The sequence below is a fragment of the Mobula birostris genome, chromosome 20 (assembly GCF_030028105.1).
Source record: "Mobula birostris isolate sMobBir1 chromosome 20, sMobBir1.hap1, whole genome shotgun sequence".
In the NCBI taxonomy this organism is placed as follows: Eukaryota; Metazoa; Chordata; class Chondrichthyes; order Myliobatiformes; family Myliobatidae; genus Mobula; species Mobula birostris.
Window position 1 is genome coordinate 825,378 of NC_092389.1, and position 17,050 is coordinate 842,427.

General features: G+C 44.5%; 1 protein-coding gene across 5 annotated transcripts in view; it reads left to right on the forward strand.

The window, feature by feature from the left end:
- LOC140212721 (E3 ubiquitin-protein ligase DZIP3-like) overlaps positions 1-17,050 on the forward strand; it is a 187,596-nt gene that overhangs the window by 132,276 nt on the left and 38,270 nt on the right. For all 5 annotated transcript variants that reach the window (XM_072283827.1, XM_072283828.1, XM_072283823.1 and 2 more), the window contains 3 exons: positions 5,393-5,489; positions 13,791-13,894; positions 15,307-15,397. In XM_072283827.1, the coding sequence (XP_072139928.1) occupies positions 5,393-5,489; positions 13,791-13,894; positions 15,307-15,397 (292 nt within the window). The remainder of the gene's footprint in view (positions 1-5,392; positions 5,490-13,790; positions 13,895-15,306; positions 15,398-17,050) is intronic.

Here is a 17,050-nt window from a genome sequence, read left to right on the forward strand (position 1 = left end):
GGCAGAAGCCAGAGAAAAAAGAGGAGGGGGGAGTAGCAGGAGCTGTATGTTACAGGTTTCCCCGCCATCCAAAGGTAGAGCGTTCCTATGATATGGTTCGTAAGCCGGAATGTCAGAACGCGAAGAAGCAATTACCATTTATTTATATGGGAAAAATTTGTGAGCGTTCGCAAACCCAAAAATAACCTACCAAATCATGCCAAGTAACACACAAAACCTAAAATAACAGTAATATATAGTAAAAGCAGGAATGATATGATAAATACACAGCCTATATAAAGTAGAAATACTTCCCTACAATCATTGCCTGCACTGTTCTCCGTAGCGAAAATCTCACGCAAGCACTCTTGGCAGAAACGCGGTGCAAGCGCTGTTGGCAAAAATACGGCGCAAATGCTCTCGGCAGAAACACTCTCTCCAGTAACCTTTAAGCTATGAAGCTGCCAAATCATACCAAATAACACATGAAAATACACAGCCGATATAAAGTAGAAATAGTGTATATACTGTGTAGTATCACTTACCGGAATTGGGAAGACAGCGTCGAGCACACTGACAATGGTGTGTTAGGCTGAGTCGTCGGAGGTTGTGTGGTGCAGTGGCCCCCACCCTCCAGGCCGCCGACCGATACCGATCCGTGAAGCATGCTGGGGTACCGCGGTAGCCGGGAAGCACCCAGCGCATCTTTAAGAAAAAAGCCGAAATAAACAAGCTAATTAATTAGGTGCTTCCCGGCACATAAATGTCAGCCCAGGTCAGAGGCGACGCAATTGGGCAATCGCCTCTGATCTGGGCCGACATTTACGTGCCGGGCGGCACCTAATTAATTAGCTTGTTTATTTCGGCTTTTTTCTAAAGATGTGCTGGGTGCGTCACAGCTACCGCTGCGTTCTCCGCGAATTGGTATCTGTACACGGCCCAGGGGTTGGGGTGGTGGGACATTGAGGTGTCATCTGTTTCCATCAGGGCAGGCAGGTCATCTTCTTCTTTGTCTGCCTGCCTCGATGTTGAAGATTGAGGTTCATCGTCTGCTGTGGCTGATGTGGAAGGCTTGAAAAACGACAGTATGCTTGACTGCTAGCCTCGCGCATTTTTCTATCATACAGTTCTTTGTAAGCACTCAAACCATCTTGCAAATATGCCCTAAACCGACGTACCCTTTCAAAATTAAGTCGTACTTTTCTGCAATCATTGCAGCGAAAATCTGACGCAGTTGCTTCACGTTCAGTTCCTGGACGACTTCACTTTCGGTCCATTTGCTACTGCATTTGGTTTCGATTGTTATTCTTTCCTCTTCCAATTGCATCAGCTCTTCATCTATCAGTTTTTGGTCATGGGATGCCAAAACCTCTTCAACATCATCTTCGTCAACTTCCACAAGCCAAACTCACTTTGTCCTTACTTCGTTCAGCTCTTTCAGGCTTTTCCAATACCTTAGAACTCATCTTGCAAACGGCTGCTCACAGGCAAGTGTTTAAGCAATACCGGCTAGAGTGCAGTTCCGGATCCGGGGGAGGAGCGGCTGCTTGGGGCGCGTGCTGCCTTTTTTCGTAACAGTGAAAACACCTTCTGTTAGCGAAAACAGGTAACTAATGTAGGTCTTTCGTAACTGAGGTATCGTAAAGCGAACGTTCGAAAATCAGGGGACACCTTTATAGGAGGGGAAGAAAATGGAAATAATCTGAGAAGCTGGGAAGGCAAAGAGCCGAAGAAGAGGGAATCTGACAGGAGAAGGCATTCCCCTCCATAGATGCTGCCTGACTTGCTGGGTTCCTTCAGCATTCTGTGTCTGTTGCTCTGGATTTCCAGAACTGCAGAATCTCTTGTGTTGGCGTGCCGATGCAGGGACAATTTTTTTTAGAGATATAGCATGGTAACAAGCTTTTCCAGCTTAGTGAGTCTGCGATGCATTATTACACCCACGTGACTGATTAACCTACTAACCCATACGTCTTTGGAATGCGGGAGGAAACAGGAGCACCTGGAGTAAACCCACGTGGTCACAGGGTGGTGGTACAAACTCCTTATAAATAGGAATGGGAATTCATACTGGGGCACTGGTGGTGTAACACTGTTATGCTAACCATTATGCTACTGTGCTGCCCATGGCTGGAGTGTCTAGAGTCACTGTCTCAAAACAGTTAGACAGAAGAGAAGGAACTTCTTCAGCCAGAAGGTGGTAATCCTCGGAACTCTATACCCAATGAGGCTTTGAGGCTCAGTTGTTGAGTATATGGAAGACAGAGATAAATAGATCTTTGGGAATGAAGGAATTTGACAGATGTGGGGTCACTGTAAGAACTGTTGCACTGAGTAAAAAAAAAAAAGCCTGCCATAATTGTATAGAATAGTATAGCAAAGAAGAGAAAATCTACAAATGCTGGAAATCCAAGCAACACATACAAAATGCTGGAGGAACTCAGCAGGCCAGGCAGCATCTATGAAAAAGAGTGCAGTTGACATTTTGGGCCGAGACCTTCCAGCAGGACTGGAGAAAGATAGCTGAGGAGTAGACTTAAAAGGTGGGGAGAGAGAAACACAAGGTGACAGGTGAAACCAAGAAAGTTGGGGGGGGGGGGTAGATGAAGTAAAGAGCTGGGAAGTTGATTGATGAAAGAGATACAGGGCTGGAGAAGTGGGAGTCTGATAGGAGAAGGACCAAGCATGAGGGCCAGGTGACTTAACTACCTTCAGACCTTTCAGTTTCCCAAGCACCTTCTCTCTAGTGTCACGTGATCGGCAACAATGAATATCTCGTGTCAAGATTTATAAACAAACAAGCATTTATTAAACCCTGATAAACAATGAAAAAAAAATGAAAACCCTAACCAGAAGTAAACGGCTATGCGGCCATTCGGTAAACCGCTACTCAGTACTAGTTCTTAAAGCGATAATGCGAAACCAGTTCTTAAAGCGATAAATTCAAACACAGTTCTTCGAATGGTAAATTTTAAAGTCCAAGAGATTCATATAGTCAATTAGGAGAGGCTTTCATGAAGTAATGAATTCCTCAAAGACACGATGTCACTGCCACTCCCAGCTGGACCCTACCTTGTCCACAGGATTCACGACAACGGAAATAAAATGGTTTTAAAGGCACTGACCTTCCTCTTCTGTGGAATAGATCCTCCACAGCCTTTCTGCCTCTTTTAGCAGAGGCTATCTCATGCAGATCACTCTTTCTTGAACGAATTCAATAATGGTCGATCCTATCCAAACCCGTCGAACGTCTCCTTCAGGGTCCCGTCTTCACTCTCCAACGTTACTGAAAAGATACATTAACAAACCTGGCAGCGATTGTCAAACTGCCAATCCAGACTTCTGTACCTTACCTTAGAACATAAAACTCGGTTTAAAATGAAAACTGCGTCATAATGCAAATACGCAGCGGAGAGGAGTATCGCATTGATGTTCTAACTAAAAAAAATAACTGCGGGCCCCGGGGTCTTCCCCTTTTATACCTGTGGTGAGCATGTCATCACGTGACCTCACATCGGCAGGAAAATTACATCAGGTGACTTCCAAAAGACCATTACATCATTCTCACAAGAAAGTCACAAGATCTCCTTGAAGTATGTAACATCAAACAGTTATGGTAACTTCACACACTTCATGACCCCTGACACCTGGAACTTCCACCACATTGCTAGTGTCTTCCACAGTGAAGACTGATGCAAAATACTTATGAGTTCATCCGCCATTTCATTGTCCCCCATTACTACCTCTCCAGCATAGTTTTCCAGCGGCCCGATGTCCACTCTCGCCTCTCATTTACACTTTATGTATCTGAAGAAACTTGGTATCCTCTTTAATATTATTAGTGAGTTTACTTTCTTTTGCCGTCTTTACCTTAATGACCTTTTAGTGCCTTCTGTTGATCTTTAAAAGCTCCCCAATCCTCTAACTCCCCACTAATTTTTGCTCTATCATACGCTCTCTCTCTGGTTTTTATGTCAACTTTGACTTTTCTTAGGCCTAGACAGAGTAGATGTGGAAAGGATTCTTCCCATGGTGGAGGAATCTAGGACAAGAGAGCACAGCCTCAGGATAGAGGGGCGTTCATTTAAAACAGAGATGCGGAGAAATTTCTTTAGCCAGAGGGCGATGAATTTGTGGAATTTGTTGCCACATGCAGCTGTGGAGGGCAAGTTGTTGGGTGTATTTAAGGCAAAGCTTGATAGGTTCTTGATCGGACATGGCATCAAAGGTTACAGGGAGAAGGCTGGAGAGTGGGGCTGAAGAGGGGAAAAAGGATCAGCCATGATTGAATGGCAGAGCAGACTAGATAGGTCAAATGGCTTAATTCTGCTCCTATGTCTTATGGTCTTATGGCCTGATGTGCACAGAACAGCTCCCCTGCTGTTAGTCTTGCCTGTGAGCCAGTGAACTGGACTTGCAGTATTCTATAACCTGTATCTCTTTGTTGTCTCCACTAATCACCTCCCAGCCTCTGTCTTTATCTCCACTCTTCACTCTCCCACCTGGCTCCATCTATTCATTATAACCTTCTTCACCTGGATCCACCTATCACTGCCGGGTATCTGTCTCACCCCTCTCCCTCGGCTCTCTGCCCTCTTACAGTCTCAGTCCTGATGAAGAGTCTCAACCCAAAATGTCGAGCATCCTTTGCCTTCACGGATGCTGTCTGACCTGCTGAGGTAGCTTGTTTCTCGTTGTAGATTCCAGCACCTACCGTCTCTTGTGTCTCTTTATATTTCCAATAATCTAAAAGCATCTCACTGGCTGGGAAGCACTTGGGATATCCTGACCTTATTCAGGGCGCTACATAAATGCTAGTTTCTCATGAGATGTTTTTTGTGCCCTTCAGAGCCTCTGCTTGGGCCAGTTGCTCAGCTCTGGCACCTCATGCCTGGTGCTGAAGTGTACTAGGCCTCTGCTCCTACTACATGCTCGGCTGTGATAGCTCTGGAAGTTTTGTCCCACCGAGGAAGGTCCTTTGTGTGAGTGTGCTTTTGTGTGTGACTGCACACTTATTTGTGCACGTGCACTTGTGAATGTATGCTTTTGTTCATGTGTGTGCAAGCAAGATATTTTTGCTGTCTCCTGTGATGTTTCCATGAGCAGAGTTGCTGCTTGTTTACCTCAGGGAAGGAAAGGTCCAAGGTATCTGGAGGAACAACCAATCTGCTGGAGGAAGCCAACAGGTCGAGCAGCATCCGTGGGAGGAAAGGATCTGTCCGCATTTTGTGCTGAAACCTTGCATCCCTCCTGATGTGCTTCTGAGATGTCAGGGGTTTGTGACTACTGTTCACATTTCCCTCTCAGTCATTGGATAAAAACCAATGAAACTATTTCTGAAGTGTATCCACTTGTATTGTTAATGGTTAATCAGCTGCTGCTGATGAGAGATGTGTGCTTTGCTGTTTTTCAGAGAACAATGGGCACAGGAGAAGTCTCAGCTGGAGAGACAGTCAGCGAAAAGCAAGGATGAGTTCATTGAAGCCATGAGAAGAGCAATGGCTGCTGAGGTACCTCAAGGACTCCGACAATTCGGTTACAACATCCGCATAGGGTTCATTTTGCCTTAATCAGAAACTGGAAATGCTGGAAACACTCGCATATCAGGCAACATCTCTGGAGAGAACAAACCAGAAGAGTCACTGAGTTTAAACATTGACTCTCTTTCTCTTTCTGCAGATGCATCCTGACCTGCAGGGCATTTCCAGCACTTTCTGCTTTAATTTCAGGTTTTCAGTATCTGCATTTCATTGTTTCTGTTTTGCTTTCATCCTTTCATTGGAATTAAATGGATTAGGAGCAGGGCAGGAAATTACGCAGATGCTGAAAATTCAGCGTTATACACACAAAATGCTAGAGGAACTCGGTAGGTCAGGCAGCATCGATAGAGGGGAATGGACAATTGAGGTTTTGGCCTGAGATCTTTCATCAGGATCAGTGCAAAGACAGCTTCCATTGTTTTGGCCCCCCAATATACATACATACACGGACAGACACAGAGACGCGCGCACACGCTGAGGAGCACACGCACTGAAGGGCATGCGCACAGACAGACGGGGGCACAGAGACACACAGACAGACACACCCACCCACACAGACAGAGAGAGAGAGAGACACACACACACACACACACACACACACACACAGACAGGCACAGAGATACAGCGGCACAGACAGACACAGATACACAGGCACACACAGACAGAGACACAGACACACACTACACATGCGTGTGCACACAGGCAAACAGAGAGAGAGAGACAGTGAGACATGCGCAAGGACACCCACAGACACACAGTGACACAGAGACACGCACACAGACACAGTTCAACTGAGTCACAAATTATGTATTTGAATGAAGTACAGAACAAGCTTGATCCCTCCCAGTTCTACAATACTTGCTAATTGTTATCGAGGGAGGAATTCATCCAGTGTCTGCTGCCGTGTTCTTTTGACTATAGGAACAAAATCTGCACAGACAACTAGTGCAGGTAATGAACAAGAGAAAATTTGAGGATGCTGGAAATCCAAGCAACACACACAAGACGCTGCAGGAACTCAGCAGGTCAGGCAGCATCTGTGGAAAAGAGTAAACAGTCAAAGTTTCGGGCCTAGACCCTTCATCAGAACTGGAGAAAAAAGATGAGAAGTCAGAAAAGAAGGTGGGGTATGGGAGGAAGAAGTACAAGGTGGTAGGTGATAGATGAAACCGGGAGAGGGGAAGGGGTGAAGTAAAGAGCTGGGAATTCGATTGGTGAATGAGATAAAGGGCTGGAGAAAGGGAAACCTGATATGAGAGGATAGAAGACCATGGAAGGAAGGGAAGGAGGAGGAGCACCAGAGGGAGGTGACAGACAGGTAAGGAGATGAGATGAGAGAGAGAAAGGGGGACGAGAAGGGGGGGAGGGGTCATTACCGGAGGTTTGAGAAATCAATGTTCATGCTATCAGATTGGAGGCTACCCAGATGGAATATGAGGTCTTGCTCCTCCAACCCGATTGTGGCCTCATCATGGCAGTAGAGAAGGCTATGGATGGACGTGGCAGAATGGGAAGTGGAATTAAAATGGGTGGCCACTAGGAGAGCCCCTCCACCCCCCTCTTTCTGCGATCCGCAGTGATCACTCCCTACGTGACTTTCTTGTCCCCACTGACCTCCCTCTTGGCACTTATCCTTGCAAGCAGAACAAGTGCTACACCTGCCCCTACACCTCCTCCCTCACTACCATTCAGGGCCCCAAACATTCCTTCCAGGTGAGGCGACACTTCACCTGTGAGTCTGTTGGGGTCAGCTACTGTATCTGGTGCGGCCTCTTGGATATAGGTGAGACCCGACGCAGATAGGGAGACCGCTTCGCCGAGCACCTGCACTCCATCCGCCAGAAAAAGCAGGATCTCCTGGTGGCCGTCCATTTCAATTCTACTACCCTCCCCATTCTGATACATCAGTCCACGGCCTCCTCTACTGTTATGATGAGTCCACACTCGGGTTGGAGGAACAACACCTTATATATTCCGTCTGGGTAGCCTCCAACCTGATAGCAAGAACATTGATTTCTCTAACTTCTGTAATGCCCCCCACCTTCACCATTCCCCATTCCTGTTTTCCCCTCTCCTCTCTCATGCTATCACCTTGCCTGTCCATTGCCTCCCTCTGGTGCTCCTCCTCCTTCCTTTCCTTTCAGAGTCTTCTGTCCTCTCATATCAGATTCCCCCTTCTCCAGCCCTGTGTCTCTTTCATCAATCAACTTCCCAGCTCTTTACATCCGTGCCCTTTCCTGGTTTGACCTATCATCTACTACCTTACATTTCTTCCTTCCCTCATCCCCCCCACCCTCTTACTCTTAAAATTCTCATCTTTCTTCTCCAGTTTTGATGAAGTATCTTGTCCTGGCCTGAGTTCCTCCAGCATTTTATATGTAGTGCAGATAATGGACTGCCTTCATTCAAATCTTTTAACGGCTGCATCCTCCAAATCTTCATTTTCATTGTAACATTCAAGATGATTGTCAATACCTTCAAATTCTTTGTAGTTCCTATCTTTTTGAAGTAATGAAATCGTTTAATTTTCATTCCTGGCCGTTTCTGTCATCTCCAAGCCTGAATGCTTGAAATCACAGTGAGCAAATCAATTCTGAACTGTCTTACTTATTTCTCGCCAACTATCAGTGACAGAAATCACTGCGTTTTGAACACAAACACATGTAACTGACGCTATTTAAAACTTTCTAAGTACACTGTAGTGTCTAATGGCCACACAAGTGCACACAACTGACACTAGTTAGAACCTGTTTGGCAACCGTCTCCTGTCCCAATTGTCACGTACCCTGTGACGGGAATAAAGAACCCGCAGAGATGGAAAATACTTTGGAGTCCGGTATTACTATTAACTAATGGTATTTATTAGTAACTACACAATACGGTAATATAAATGTAGATAAATCAAACAGATTAGCAATGATTATATAAAATTAAGTGTGGAATATATGTGAAAATCAAGCTTCAAGTCTAGGGGTAAAAAGATACAGTCTTACGATGATGAGTAAAGTTCAGTTCAGGTCAGTTTGTGGTATTGAGTTGAGTAGTGATGGAGAGAGAGAGAGGAAGAGATTTGAGTCTTCAGGTGAGATGATGCTGTCGATCTTCTCGTTGTCCTCCAAAATCCTTTAAAAATCACCGACTGTGACCACAACAAAGGGGACCAGTTTTCTGTGGTGGAGCTATCACCCAGGTAAGGGTGGACACATGGACAACTCCCTACCGGTCACTGCCTTTTCTTTTCACAGCAAGAGCCACTGATCGATCCTCCAAAAACCCACTTTTTCTGTGGGCACAACAAAGCTCATTCCGTGTCCAAAACATGTGTCTGAGGTCTATATCATCTGACCTCCTATTTATCTCACTGTACTGAGTATCAACTGTCATACAAATAACTCCTCATTCCTCTCTCTGTGTAAGAAAATCACAAGCAGGTGAATGTCATTGAGAAGTATCAACATGCTGCCGAAAAATCATAACATCAATTGTCCATTAAATAACGCCGCCTTCAGTCACCATAGCAACTTACGAGCTGCTCAGTGTCGTCTCCAACTCAGCAGAAATCCAAAAGTTGGCCAGTTCTTTCTCGTGCCTTAAAGTGACAGTCCAACAGTTAGTCTTCGTCTCTCTCTCTCTTTTCAAAAGCACAGTTAATAGGGGTAAACGAGCACAGTTCATAGGGGTAATTCAGGATGTCGTCACACAATTAAGTGGCATAGTGTCCTAAATAAATGAAGGGAGTCCTGTCTATTTTCTTGATAGTTTTTGTTCTTTAAGAGTTGTCTCAAATAAGTGGCAGGCCTGATTAACCAATGGCCCAACTAACCGGATTCTACTGTAAGTATATTAAGTATTGCACTGTACTGCTGCCACAACACAATATAAATTTCACGATCATTAAGATCAGTCGAAAGTGATAGCTTTTTATTCCTCTCTCTAGGTGCTGCCTAACCTGATGAGTACATCCAGCATTTTGTGTTTGTTAATCTGGTCTTCCAGTATCTGCAGAATCTCGTGTTGATAAATTTCACAACATCTGTCAGTGATAATAAACTTGATTTTAATTCTGATTCTGCCTGACCTGCTGAGTTCCTCCAGAATTTTCAGTGTTGCTGTAGGAGCAAGAATAGGCCACTCAGCTTCTCAAGCGTGTTCCACCACATAATAAGGCAATTGCTGGTCTGACTTTAATTTCTTCCAGGTTCCTCAGTAAATCTTCACCCCATTCCTTGTAAAATAACTACTTTTCTTTGCCTCCAAAATACTCTGACTTTTCTTCCACTATTCTTTTGAGTTAGAAGTTTCCAAAGATTTAAAACAATCACAAAAATTGGCTGATACCTGAATTAAATGAACAATCCTTATTTTTAAAGTGAACCCTAGCTCTAGATTCTCCATAGAAGGGAATATCTTCTCCACATCTGCTCTCACAAGACTGTCCAAATCAAGTCCCCACTCACTCTATGAAACTCCATTGGAGGCAAACCTTGCTTGATCAACCTTCCCTTGAAAGACCATTTGCCCATTTACACAAGAAGATAAGAGCCGGAGTAAGCCACCTGGATCCACCCATCACCTGACAGTTCCTGCTCACCTCTTTCTCCCCACTCTCTTTCAGTCGTGATGAAGGGTCTCCATCCAAAACGCTGAATGTCCATTTCACTCCACAAATGCTGCCTGGCCTGGTGACTTTTGCTCCAGATTCCAGTGTCTGTAGTCTCTTGTGTTCCTTTCTTAGGCATGGCCCACTGTTCAATATGATCATGGGTGATCTCCCAAGGGCCTCCATTCTGTTTCTGCACCAGTTCCACATTTTTCCAGTAAATCTTCTGTGAAATGTTTCCTAAGCGTTAGCAACCTGCTCTGTTTCACTCTCCCTCTACTTTTTCTTGTAAGCCTCTGTTTAGTTGGTATAAACTCAGACTCCCACAGGTGAGTTCTATCTTCCTTCTAGTAAAGTACTCATGGCTAATTTTTTGTAAAGCTACAGGAAATGGTGGACACAGCCCAGTCCATCACAGGCAAAGCCCTCCCCATCACTGAGCACGTCTACAAGGAGCACCACCACAAGAAAGCAGCACCCATCATCAAGGCTCCCAGCACCCAGGCCGTACCCTCTTCTTACCACTACCATCAGGCACGGGGTACAGGAGCCCCAGGTCACACACTACCAGATTCAAGAACAGTTATTATCTTTCGATAATCAGGCTCCTGAACCAGCGTGGATAACCTCAACACTGAACTGATTCCACAACCTACAGACTCACTTTCAATGATCCTACAACCCATGTTCTCAGTGTTATTTATTATTTTATATATTTATTATTTGAGTAATTAGTGTTTTTTAATTTGCATTTGACCTTGTTCATGGATGGGGTCACGAGTTTCATCCGGAAGTGCAACGAGGATGTTGTCCCCCAGAAATCGGTCAGGGTCTATCCAAATCAGAAACTCTGGAACAACAGTTCCGTGCGTGCAGCACTTACCACGCAGGACAGAACTGACATTGCTGGTAACCAACAGGACCTCAGTAAATGCAGCGAAACGACAATACGGGGACAAGATCCAGACACAACTCTCCACCAACAACACACGCAGCTTACGGCAAGGTCTGCACACCATCGCAGACTTCAAAGCTAAACGCAGTGGAGTTTCCAACATCAATGCCTCTCTCCCAGATGAACCAAATTTTTTTACGCTTGGTTCGATGTCGCGAACGCTGAGCCGCCGAGGAGAGCCACTGATGCAATCTGCACCTTGGCAATCTCTGTGGCTGAGTTACGGAGGTCTTTCCAACGAGTGGACAGCCACAAGGCTGTGGGACTGGACGGCATCCCAGGGCAGGTACTCAGAATGTGCACGGCACAACTGGCAGGTGTGTTTACAGACATTTTTAATCTCCCCCTCTCCCAGTGTAGAGTGCCCTCCTACTTCAAATTATCCACCATTGTTCCTGTACCTAAAAAGACCAAGGTAACATGTCTGAACGACTAGCATCCTGTTGCACTCACCTCAATAATAAGCAAATGGTTTTGAGAGGCTGGTCAAGGATTACATCTGCAGCTTGCTACCACCCACACTAGACCCCTACAATTCACCTACCGACACAACCAATTGACAGATGATGCAATAGCCATAGCTCTACACACCGTCCTTACACGTCTGGAGAAGAAGGATGCTTATGTGAGAATGCTGTTCTTGGACTACAGTTCAGCATTCAACACCATAATTCCCTCCAGGCTTGACAAGAAGCTCAGAGACCTCGGCCTTCACCCTGCCTTGTGTAGCTGGATCCTGGACTTCCTGTCAGATTGCTAGCAGGTGGTAAGAGTGGGCTCCCTCACCTCTGCCCCTCTGTCCCTCAGCACAGGAGCCCCTCAGGGCTGTGTACTAAGTCCCCTCCTTTACACTCTTTATACCCATGACTATGTCACCACCCACAGTTCTAATCTGCTAATTAAATTTGCTGATGATACTACACTGATTGGCCTAATCTCAAATAATAATGAGGCAGCCTATGGAGAAGAAGTCATCATCCTGACACTGGCATCAAGAAAACAACCTCTCCCTCAATGTTGCAAAAGCAAAGGAGCTGGTTGTGGATTACAGGAGGAATGGAGACGAGCTAACCCCTATTGACGTCAATGGATCTGGGGTTGAGAGGGTGAACAGCTTTAAGTTCCTTGGCATACACATCACCAAGGATCTCACGTGGTCTGTACGTACCGGCTATGTGGTGAAAAAGGCACAGCAGTGCCTCTTTCACCTCAGACGGTTGAGAAAGTTTGGCATGAGTCCTCAAATCCTAAGGACTTTCTACAGGGGCAACTGAGAGCATCCTGACTGGCTGCGTCACTGCCTGGTATGGGAACTGTACTTCCCTCAATCACAGGACTCTGCAGAGAGTGGTGCGGACAGCCCAGCGCATCTGTAGTTGTGAACTTCCCATGATTCAGGACATTTACAAAGACAGGTGTGTAAAAAGGGCCTGAAGGATCACTGGGGACCCAAGTCACCCCAACCACAATCTATTCCAGCTGCCACCATCCGGGAAATGCTACTGCAGCATAAAAGCCAGTACCAACAGGCTCCGGGACAGCTTCTTCCACCAGGCCATCAGACTGATTAACTCACAGTGACACAACTGTATTTCTATGTTGTATTGACTGTCCTGTTGTACATACTATTTGTTATAAATTACTATAAATTGCACATTTGGATGGAGACATAACGTAAAGGTTTTTACTCCTCATGTACGTGAAGGATGTAAGAAATAAAGTCAATTCAATTCTTGCATATTATTTGTTAGTCTATGTGTTTAATTCAATGATTCTATTGTACTACTTCGTTCTACTGTGAATGCCCACAAGAAAATGAATCTCAGGGTATTTTATGGTGACATGTATGGTAACTTTGACAATAAATTTGTTTTGACTTTTAATTGGATCCAGTTGGCATCAATACCAGTGAAGCTGTTCTGTTGTATTAGTTGTTAAATGCAAGCTGGGTTGCACTGCTTACTGAAGTCCACAATCAGAATCAGGTTTAATATCACTGACATTTGTGGTGAAATATGTTTTTTTGTGGCAGTAGTACAGTGCAATATATAAAAAATATGATATGTTACAAAAATAAATAACCAGTGCAAAGGGGAATAGCAGAGGTAGTGTTCATGGGCTGATTGTCCATTCAGAGATCTGATGATGAAGAGGAAGAAGCTGTTCCTAAAACATTAAATGTGTGTCTTCAGTCTCCTGTACCTCCTCCCTGATGGTGATAATGAGAAGAGGGCTTGTCCTGGATGGTGAGGGTCCTTAATCATGAATGCCCCCTTATTGAGGTACCGCCTCTTGAAGCTGTCTTTGTGGTGGTGGTCGGGGGAAGAGGTTGTGGCCATGATGAAACTGGCTGAGTGTACAACTTTTTGCAGCCTCTTATGATCCTGTGCAGTGGCCCCTCCAGACCAGACAATGATGTAACCAGATGGAATGTTCTTCATGGTATATGTGTAGAAATTTACTTGAGTTTTTGACAGACGAAATCTCCTCAAACTCCAAATGAAATAGAGCTGCTGGCGTTTCTTCTTGGTGAATGCATCTATGTCCACCCTGTAACTTCCAAGTCTGTTTCTCACTTCAGCAGCTTGAAGCATGGCTGGGCATCCAGCTTTATTTTGCTGGTCCTGTGGAATATTTTGTCTGGTTGGAAGTGTTGTTTAACCATAGACTGGTTACTCAGAGCTGTTTGCATCACTGATTTTGTTCTGTTTCTCAGGTCCAGGTCCTGGAATGTAGGCAGGACAAAGGAACAGCTTTTCTCGAGCAGGCTGCCAAGGAAGGAGAGGTTAAACTGTCTGGCTTGAGACAAAATCTCCTGAGGTAAGCAATCCAAAAGTTGCTGGTGATTTCAATACTGTAGCGAGACAAAACTTTGTGTTGGTCACTCATCCAAATATCATTTCCACAATATTGAAAAGCCTAGATAGAGTGGACATGGAGAGGATGTTTCCTATAGTGGGGGAGTCTAGGACCAGAGAGCACAGCGTAAGGATGTCCCTTTAGAACAGAGATGAGAAGGCATTTCTCTAGCCAGAGGGTGGTGAATCTGTGGAATTCATTGCCACAGACAGCTCTGGAGGCCAAGTCACTGGGTGTATTTAAATTGGAAGTAGATCGGTTCTTGATTAGTCAGGGTTGTCAAAGGTTACAGGGGGAAGGCAGGAGAAAGGGGTCAAGAGCGATAATAAATCTGACATGGAATGGCAGAGCAGACTCAATGGGCTGAATAGCCTAATTCTGTTTCTTTATCTTATGGAATATTAGCAGGGAAACTTTGTGATCAGGTATGGCTCCTTGGGAATATACATCGAGAGGTAATAGCACAGAAAGAAGGTGGCCACTCAGCCCTTTGATTCCGTGCTAGCTATTAGAACAATGCTCCTGCATTGTTCCCATGCAGTTCCCCTTTTCAGAGAAAAGCTGATCTGCCACCTTCCCCAGGCATCCTCTGGGGCATCATGTTCTGTATCTATATCTAAAAAATCTCCTCTTTGCTGTTGCATACTGGTGATTTTGAATTTCGGTTGTGAGGAGTGAGGCATGAGGCATAAAATGGAGCTGTTCATTAAAGTGTTATACGAACAAAGAACAGCACAAAAAAGGGAGAGCTGAAAAGGTCATCTTTATACTAAAAACTAGCTCAAACTGGAAACTCCAGTGATAATAATAACCTATGAAATAGCCAAATTTAGTGGGGTGACATCTGCTGCAGAGAAACTTCTAGAAAAATACAGAATCAGCTGTACTATAATTAGTGAAGAATTCACTGAACAATTACATGTATATACTGTAAGTAATGATATAAAATACAAAGAAACAGCAAAGCAAAGCTAAATTATCAGGAAAAACTAACAAATTTCCATCCTAATTCAGCATCTTCCTGGTGAGTCATAATGTTTCTGTTTTAAGTGGGAGACTGCCCCATCATTCTAGATTCCTCCACCAGTAGAAACACCCCCTTAGTGCCTACCCTTTGGAATGTAAGAGGTTTCAGTAAGATCATGCTCCAGTCTTCTGTCTAATTCATGTAGCATCCTAAGACATTTTGTATCTCATTTTTGAACATGACTCTTGACCTTTGCTTAGTAGTATTCATCCACAGCAGAAAAAAGGTTGGGAACCCCTGCTCTAGAGTGAACTGAGGTGCCGTGTGCATGTATGTGCTCTTTTGTACCAGTATCACTGTGTGGGAAGGCTGAGAAACCTCTTGTTTATTTCTTTTGTTCTCATAGTGGGCCTGCAATGCAGATCGATGTCAAAGCCGCCATAATGGCATATGAAATGGTGCTTGCTGACATCAAGTCAAAAATACATCAAACAGTGGTGAGTAGTTGATAAACGTTTAGCTTTCTTTCTTCAATCATTTTCTTATGTAACCATTTCCCTCAAATCGTTGAATTGTTCTGGTTCCATTGGCTTTTGAGGGAAAATAGTTTAAGTGATTATCTGAAATAAGTGTTCAAGTTGACAGCTTAACAGACCTACTATATCAAGCTAGGAGCTCGTGGCCTTTATATTTCGGGTGAGGGAGGCGATGCTTCTTGTCTGTTCTCAGTGTTTGTTGAACTTCTTGTGGAAACTGTTCACATTCACAAGCTAGACTCAGGTGACTTAAAAATTATTTATATTTAGCGATACAGCATGAACAGGCCCTTCCAGCCCAATGAGCTACGTCACCCAGCAACCCACCTATTTAACCCTCGCCTAATCACAGGGCAATTCACAGTGACCAATTAAGTGGTACGTTTTTGAACTGTGGGAGGAAACCAAAGCACCGGGAAGAAACCCACGCAGGCGGCGTTGCAATTGAACTCTGAACTCCAACTCCCTGAGCTATAATAGCCTTCTGCTAACCACTAGGCTACCATGGTGCTGATGTTCTGGATTAGATGCAAAGAGCAAACTATTGTCTCTGGGCTCAAATTCTTATCCCAGAAGTGTCCACACCTCTGTGTATTCTATAGATCAAAATAGTGGAGAGGTCATCTAACTATGAAACACAGAGTCCATTAATGTGCAAAAGAGCTAGGCAGCAAAAAAAGTTAGTCGTCCACCTTGGACGTATTATCATCTTCCTCGTAGCTCATCGTCCCTCCATCCAGGGAGAGCTGAGGTTAGAAGACATGAGGATACAAATTATATGGGCACAAATATACAGGAAAGTTTCTCTGAGTCCCTGGGGTAAGCAAAAGGGAGCTGAGATATTACACAGAGTGTGTGCAGTTAATTTCTTGAAAGTGGCGTCACGAGTAGATAAGGTTGTAAAAAGAGCTTTTGGCACATTTGCCTTCATAAATCAAAGTATTGAGTACAGGATTTGGAATGTCATGTTGAAATTGTATAAGACATTGGTGAGGCCTAATTAGGAGGATTGTGTGCAGTTCTGCTCACCTACCTATTAGAATGATATCAATAAGATTGAAAGAGTGCAGAGAAAATTTACAAAGATGTTACCAGGACTTGAGTTTTAAGGAAAGGTCAAATAGGTTAGGACTTTATTAACTGGAGCTAAGGAGAATGAGGGGAGATTTGGTAGAGGTATGCAAAATTAAGAGAGATATAGATAGGGTAAATGCAAGGAGGCTTTTACCACTGAAGTTTGCTGGCACCACAACTAGAGGTCATGGGTTGAGGGTGAAAGTTGAAATGTTTAAGGGGAAGATGAGGGAGATCTTCACTCTGAGGGTGCTGCGAATGTGGAGCAAACTGCCAGTGGAAATGGATGCAAGTTCAATTTCAACGTTTAAAAGAAGTGTGGATAGGTAAATGGATGGGAGAGGTGTGGAGGGCTGTGAGGTGTAGATCGATAGGACTAGGCAGATTAATGGTTCAACGCAGACTAAATGGGCCGAAGGGCCTGTTGCTGTACTGTATGTTTCTATGACTCTATCCTGAAAACGTGTGTATAAAAGAAATAGAGCAAATTTCATGCGTTCTACATATGCAATCTCTTCCTTAGTCTGTGACCAGAGAGCT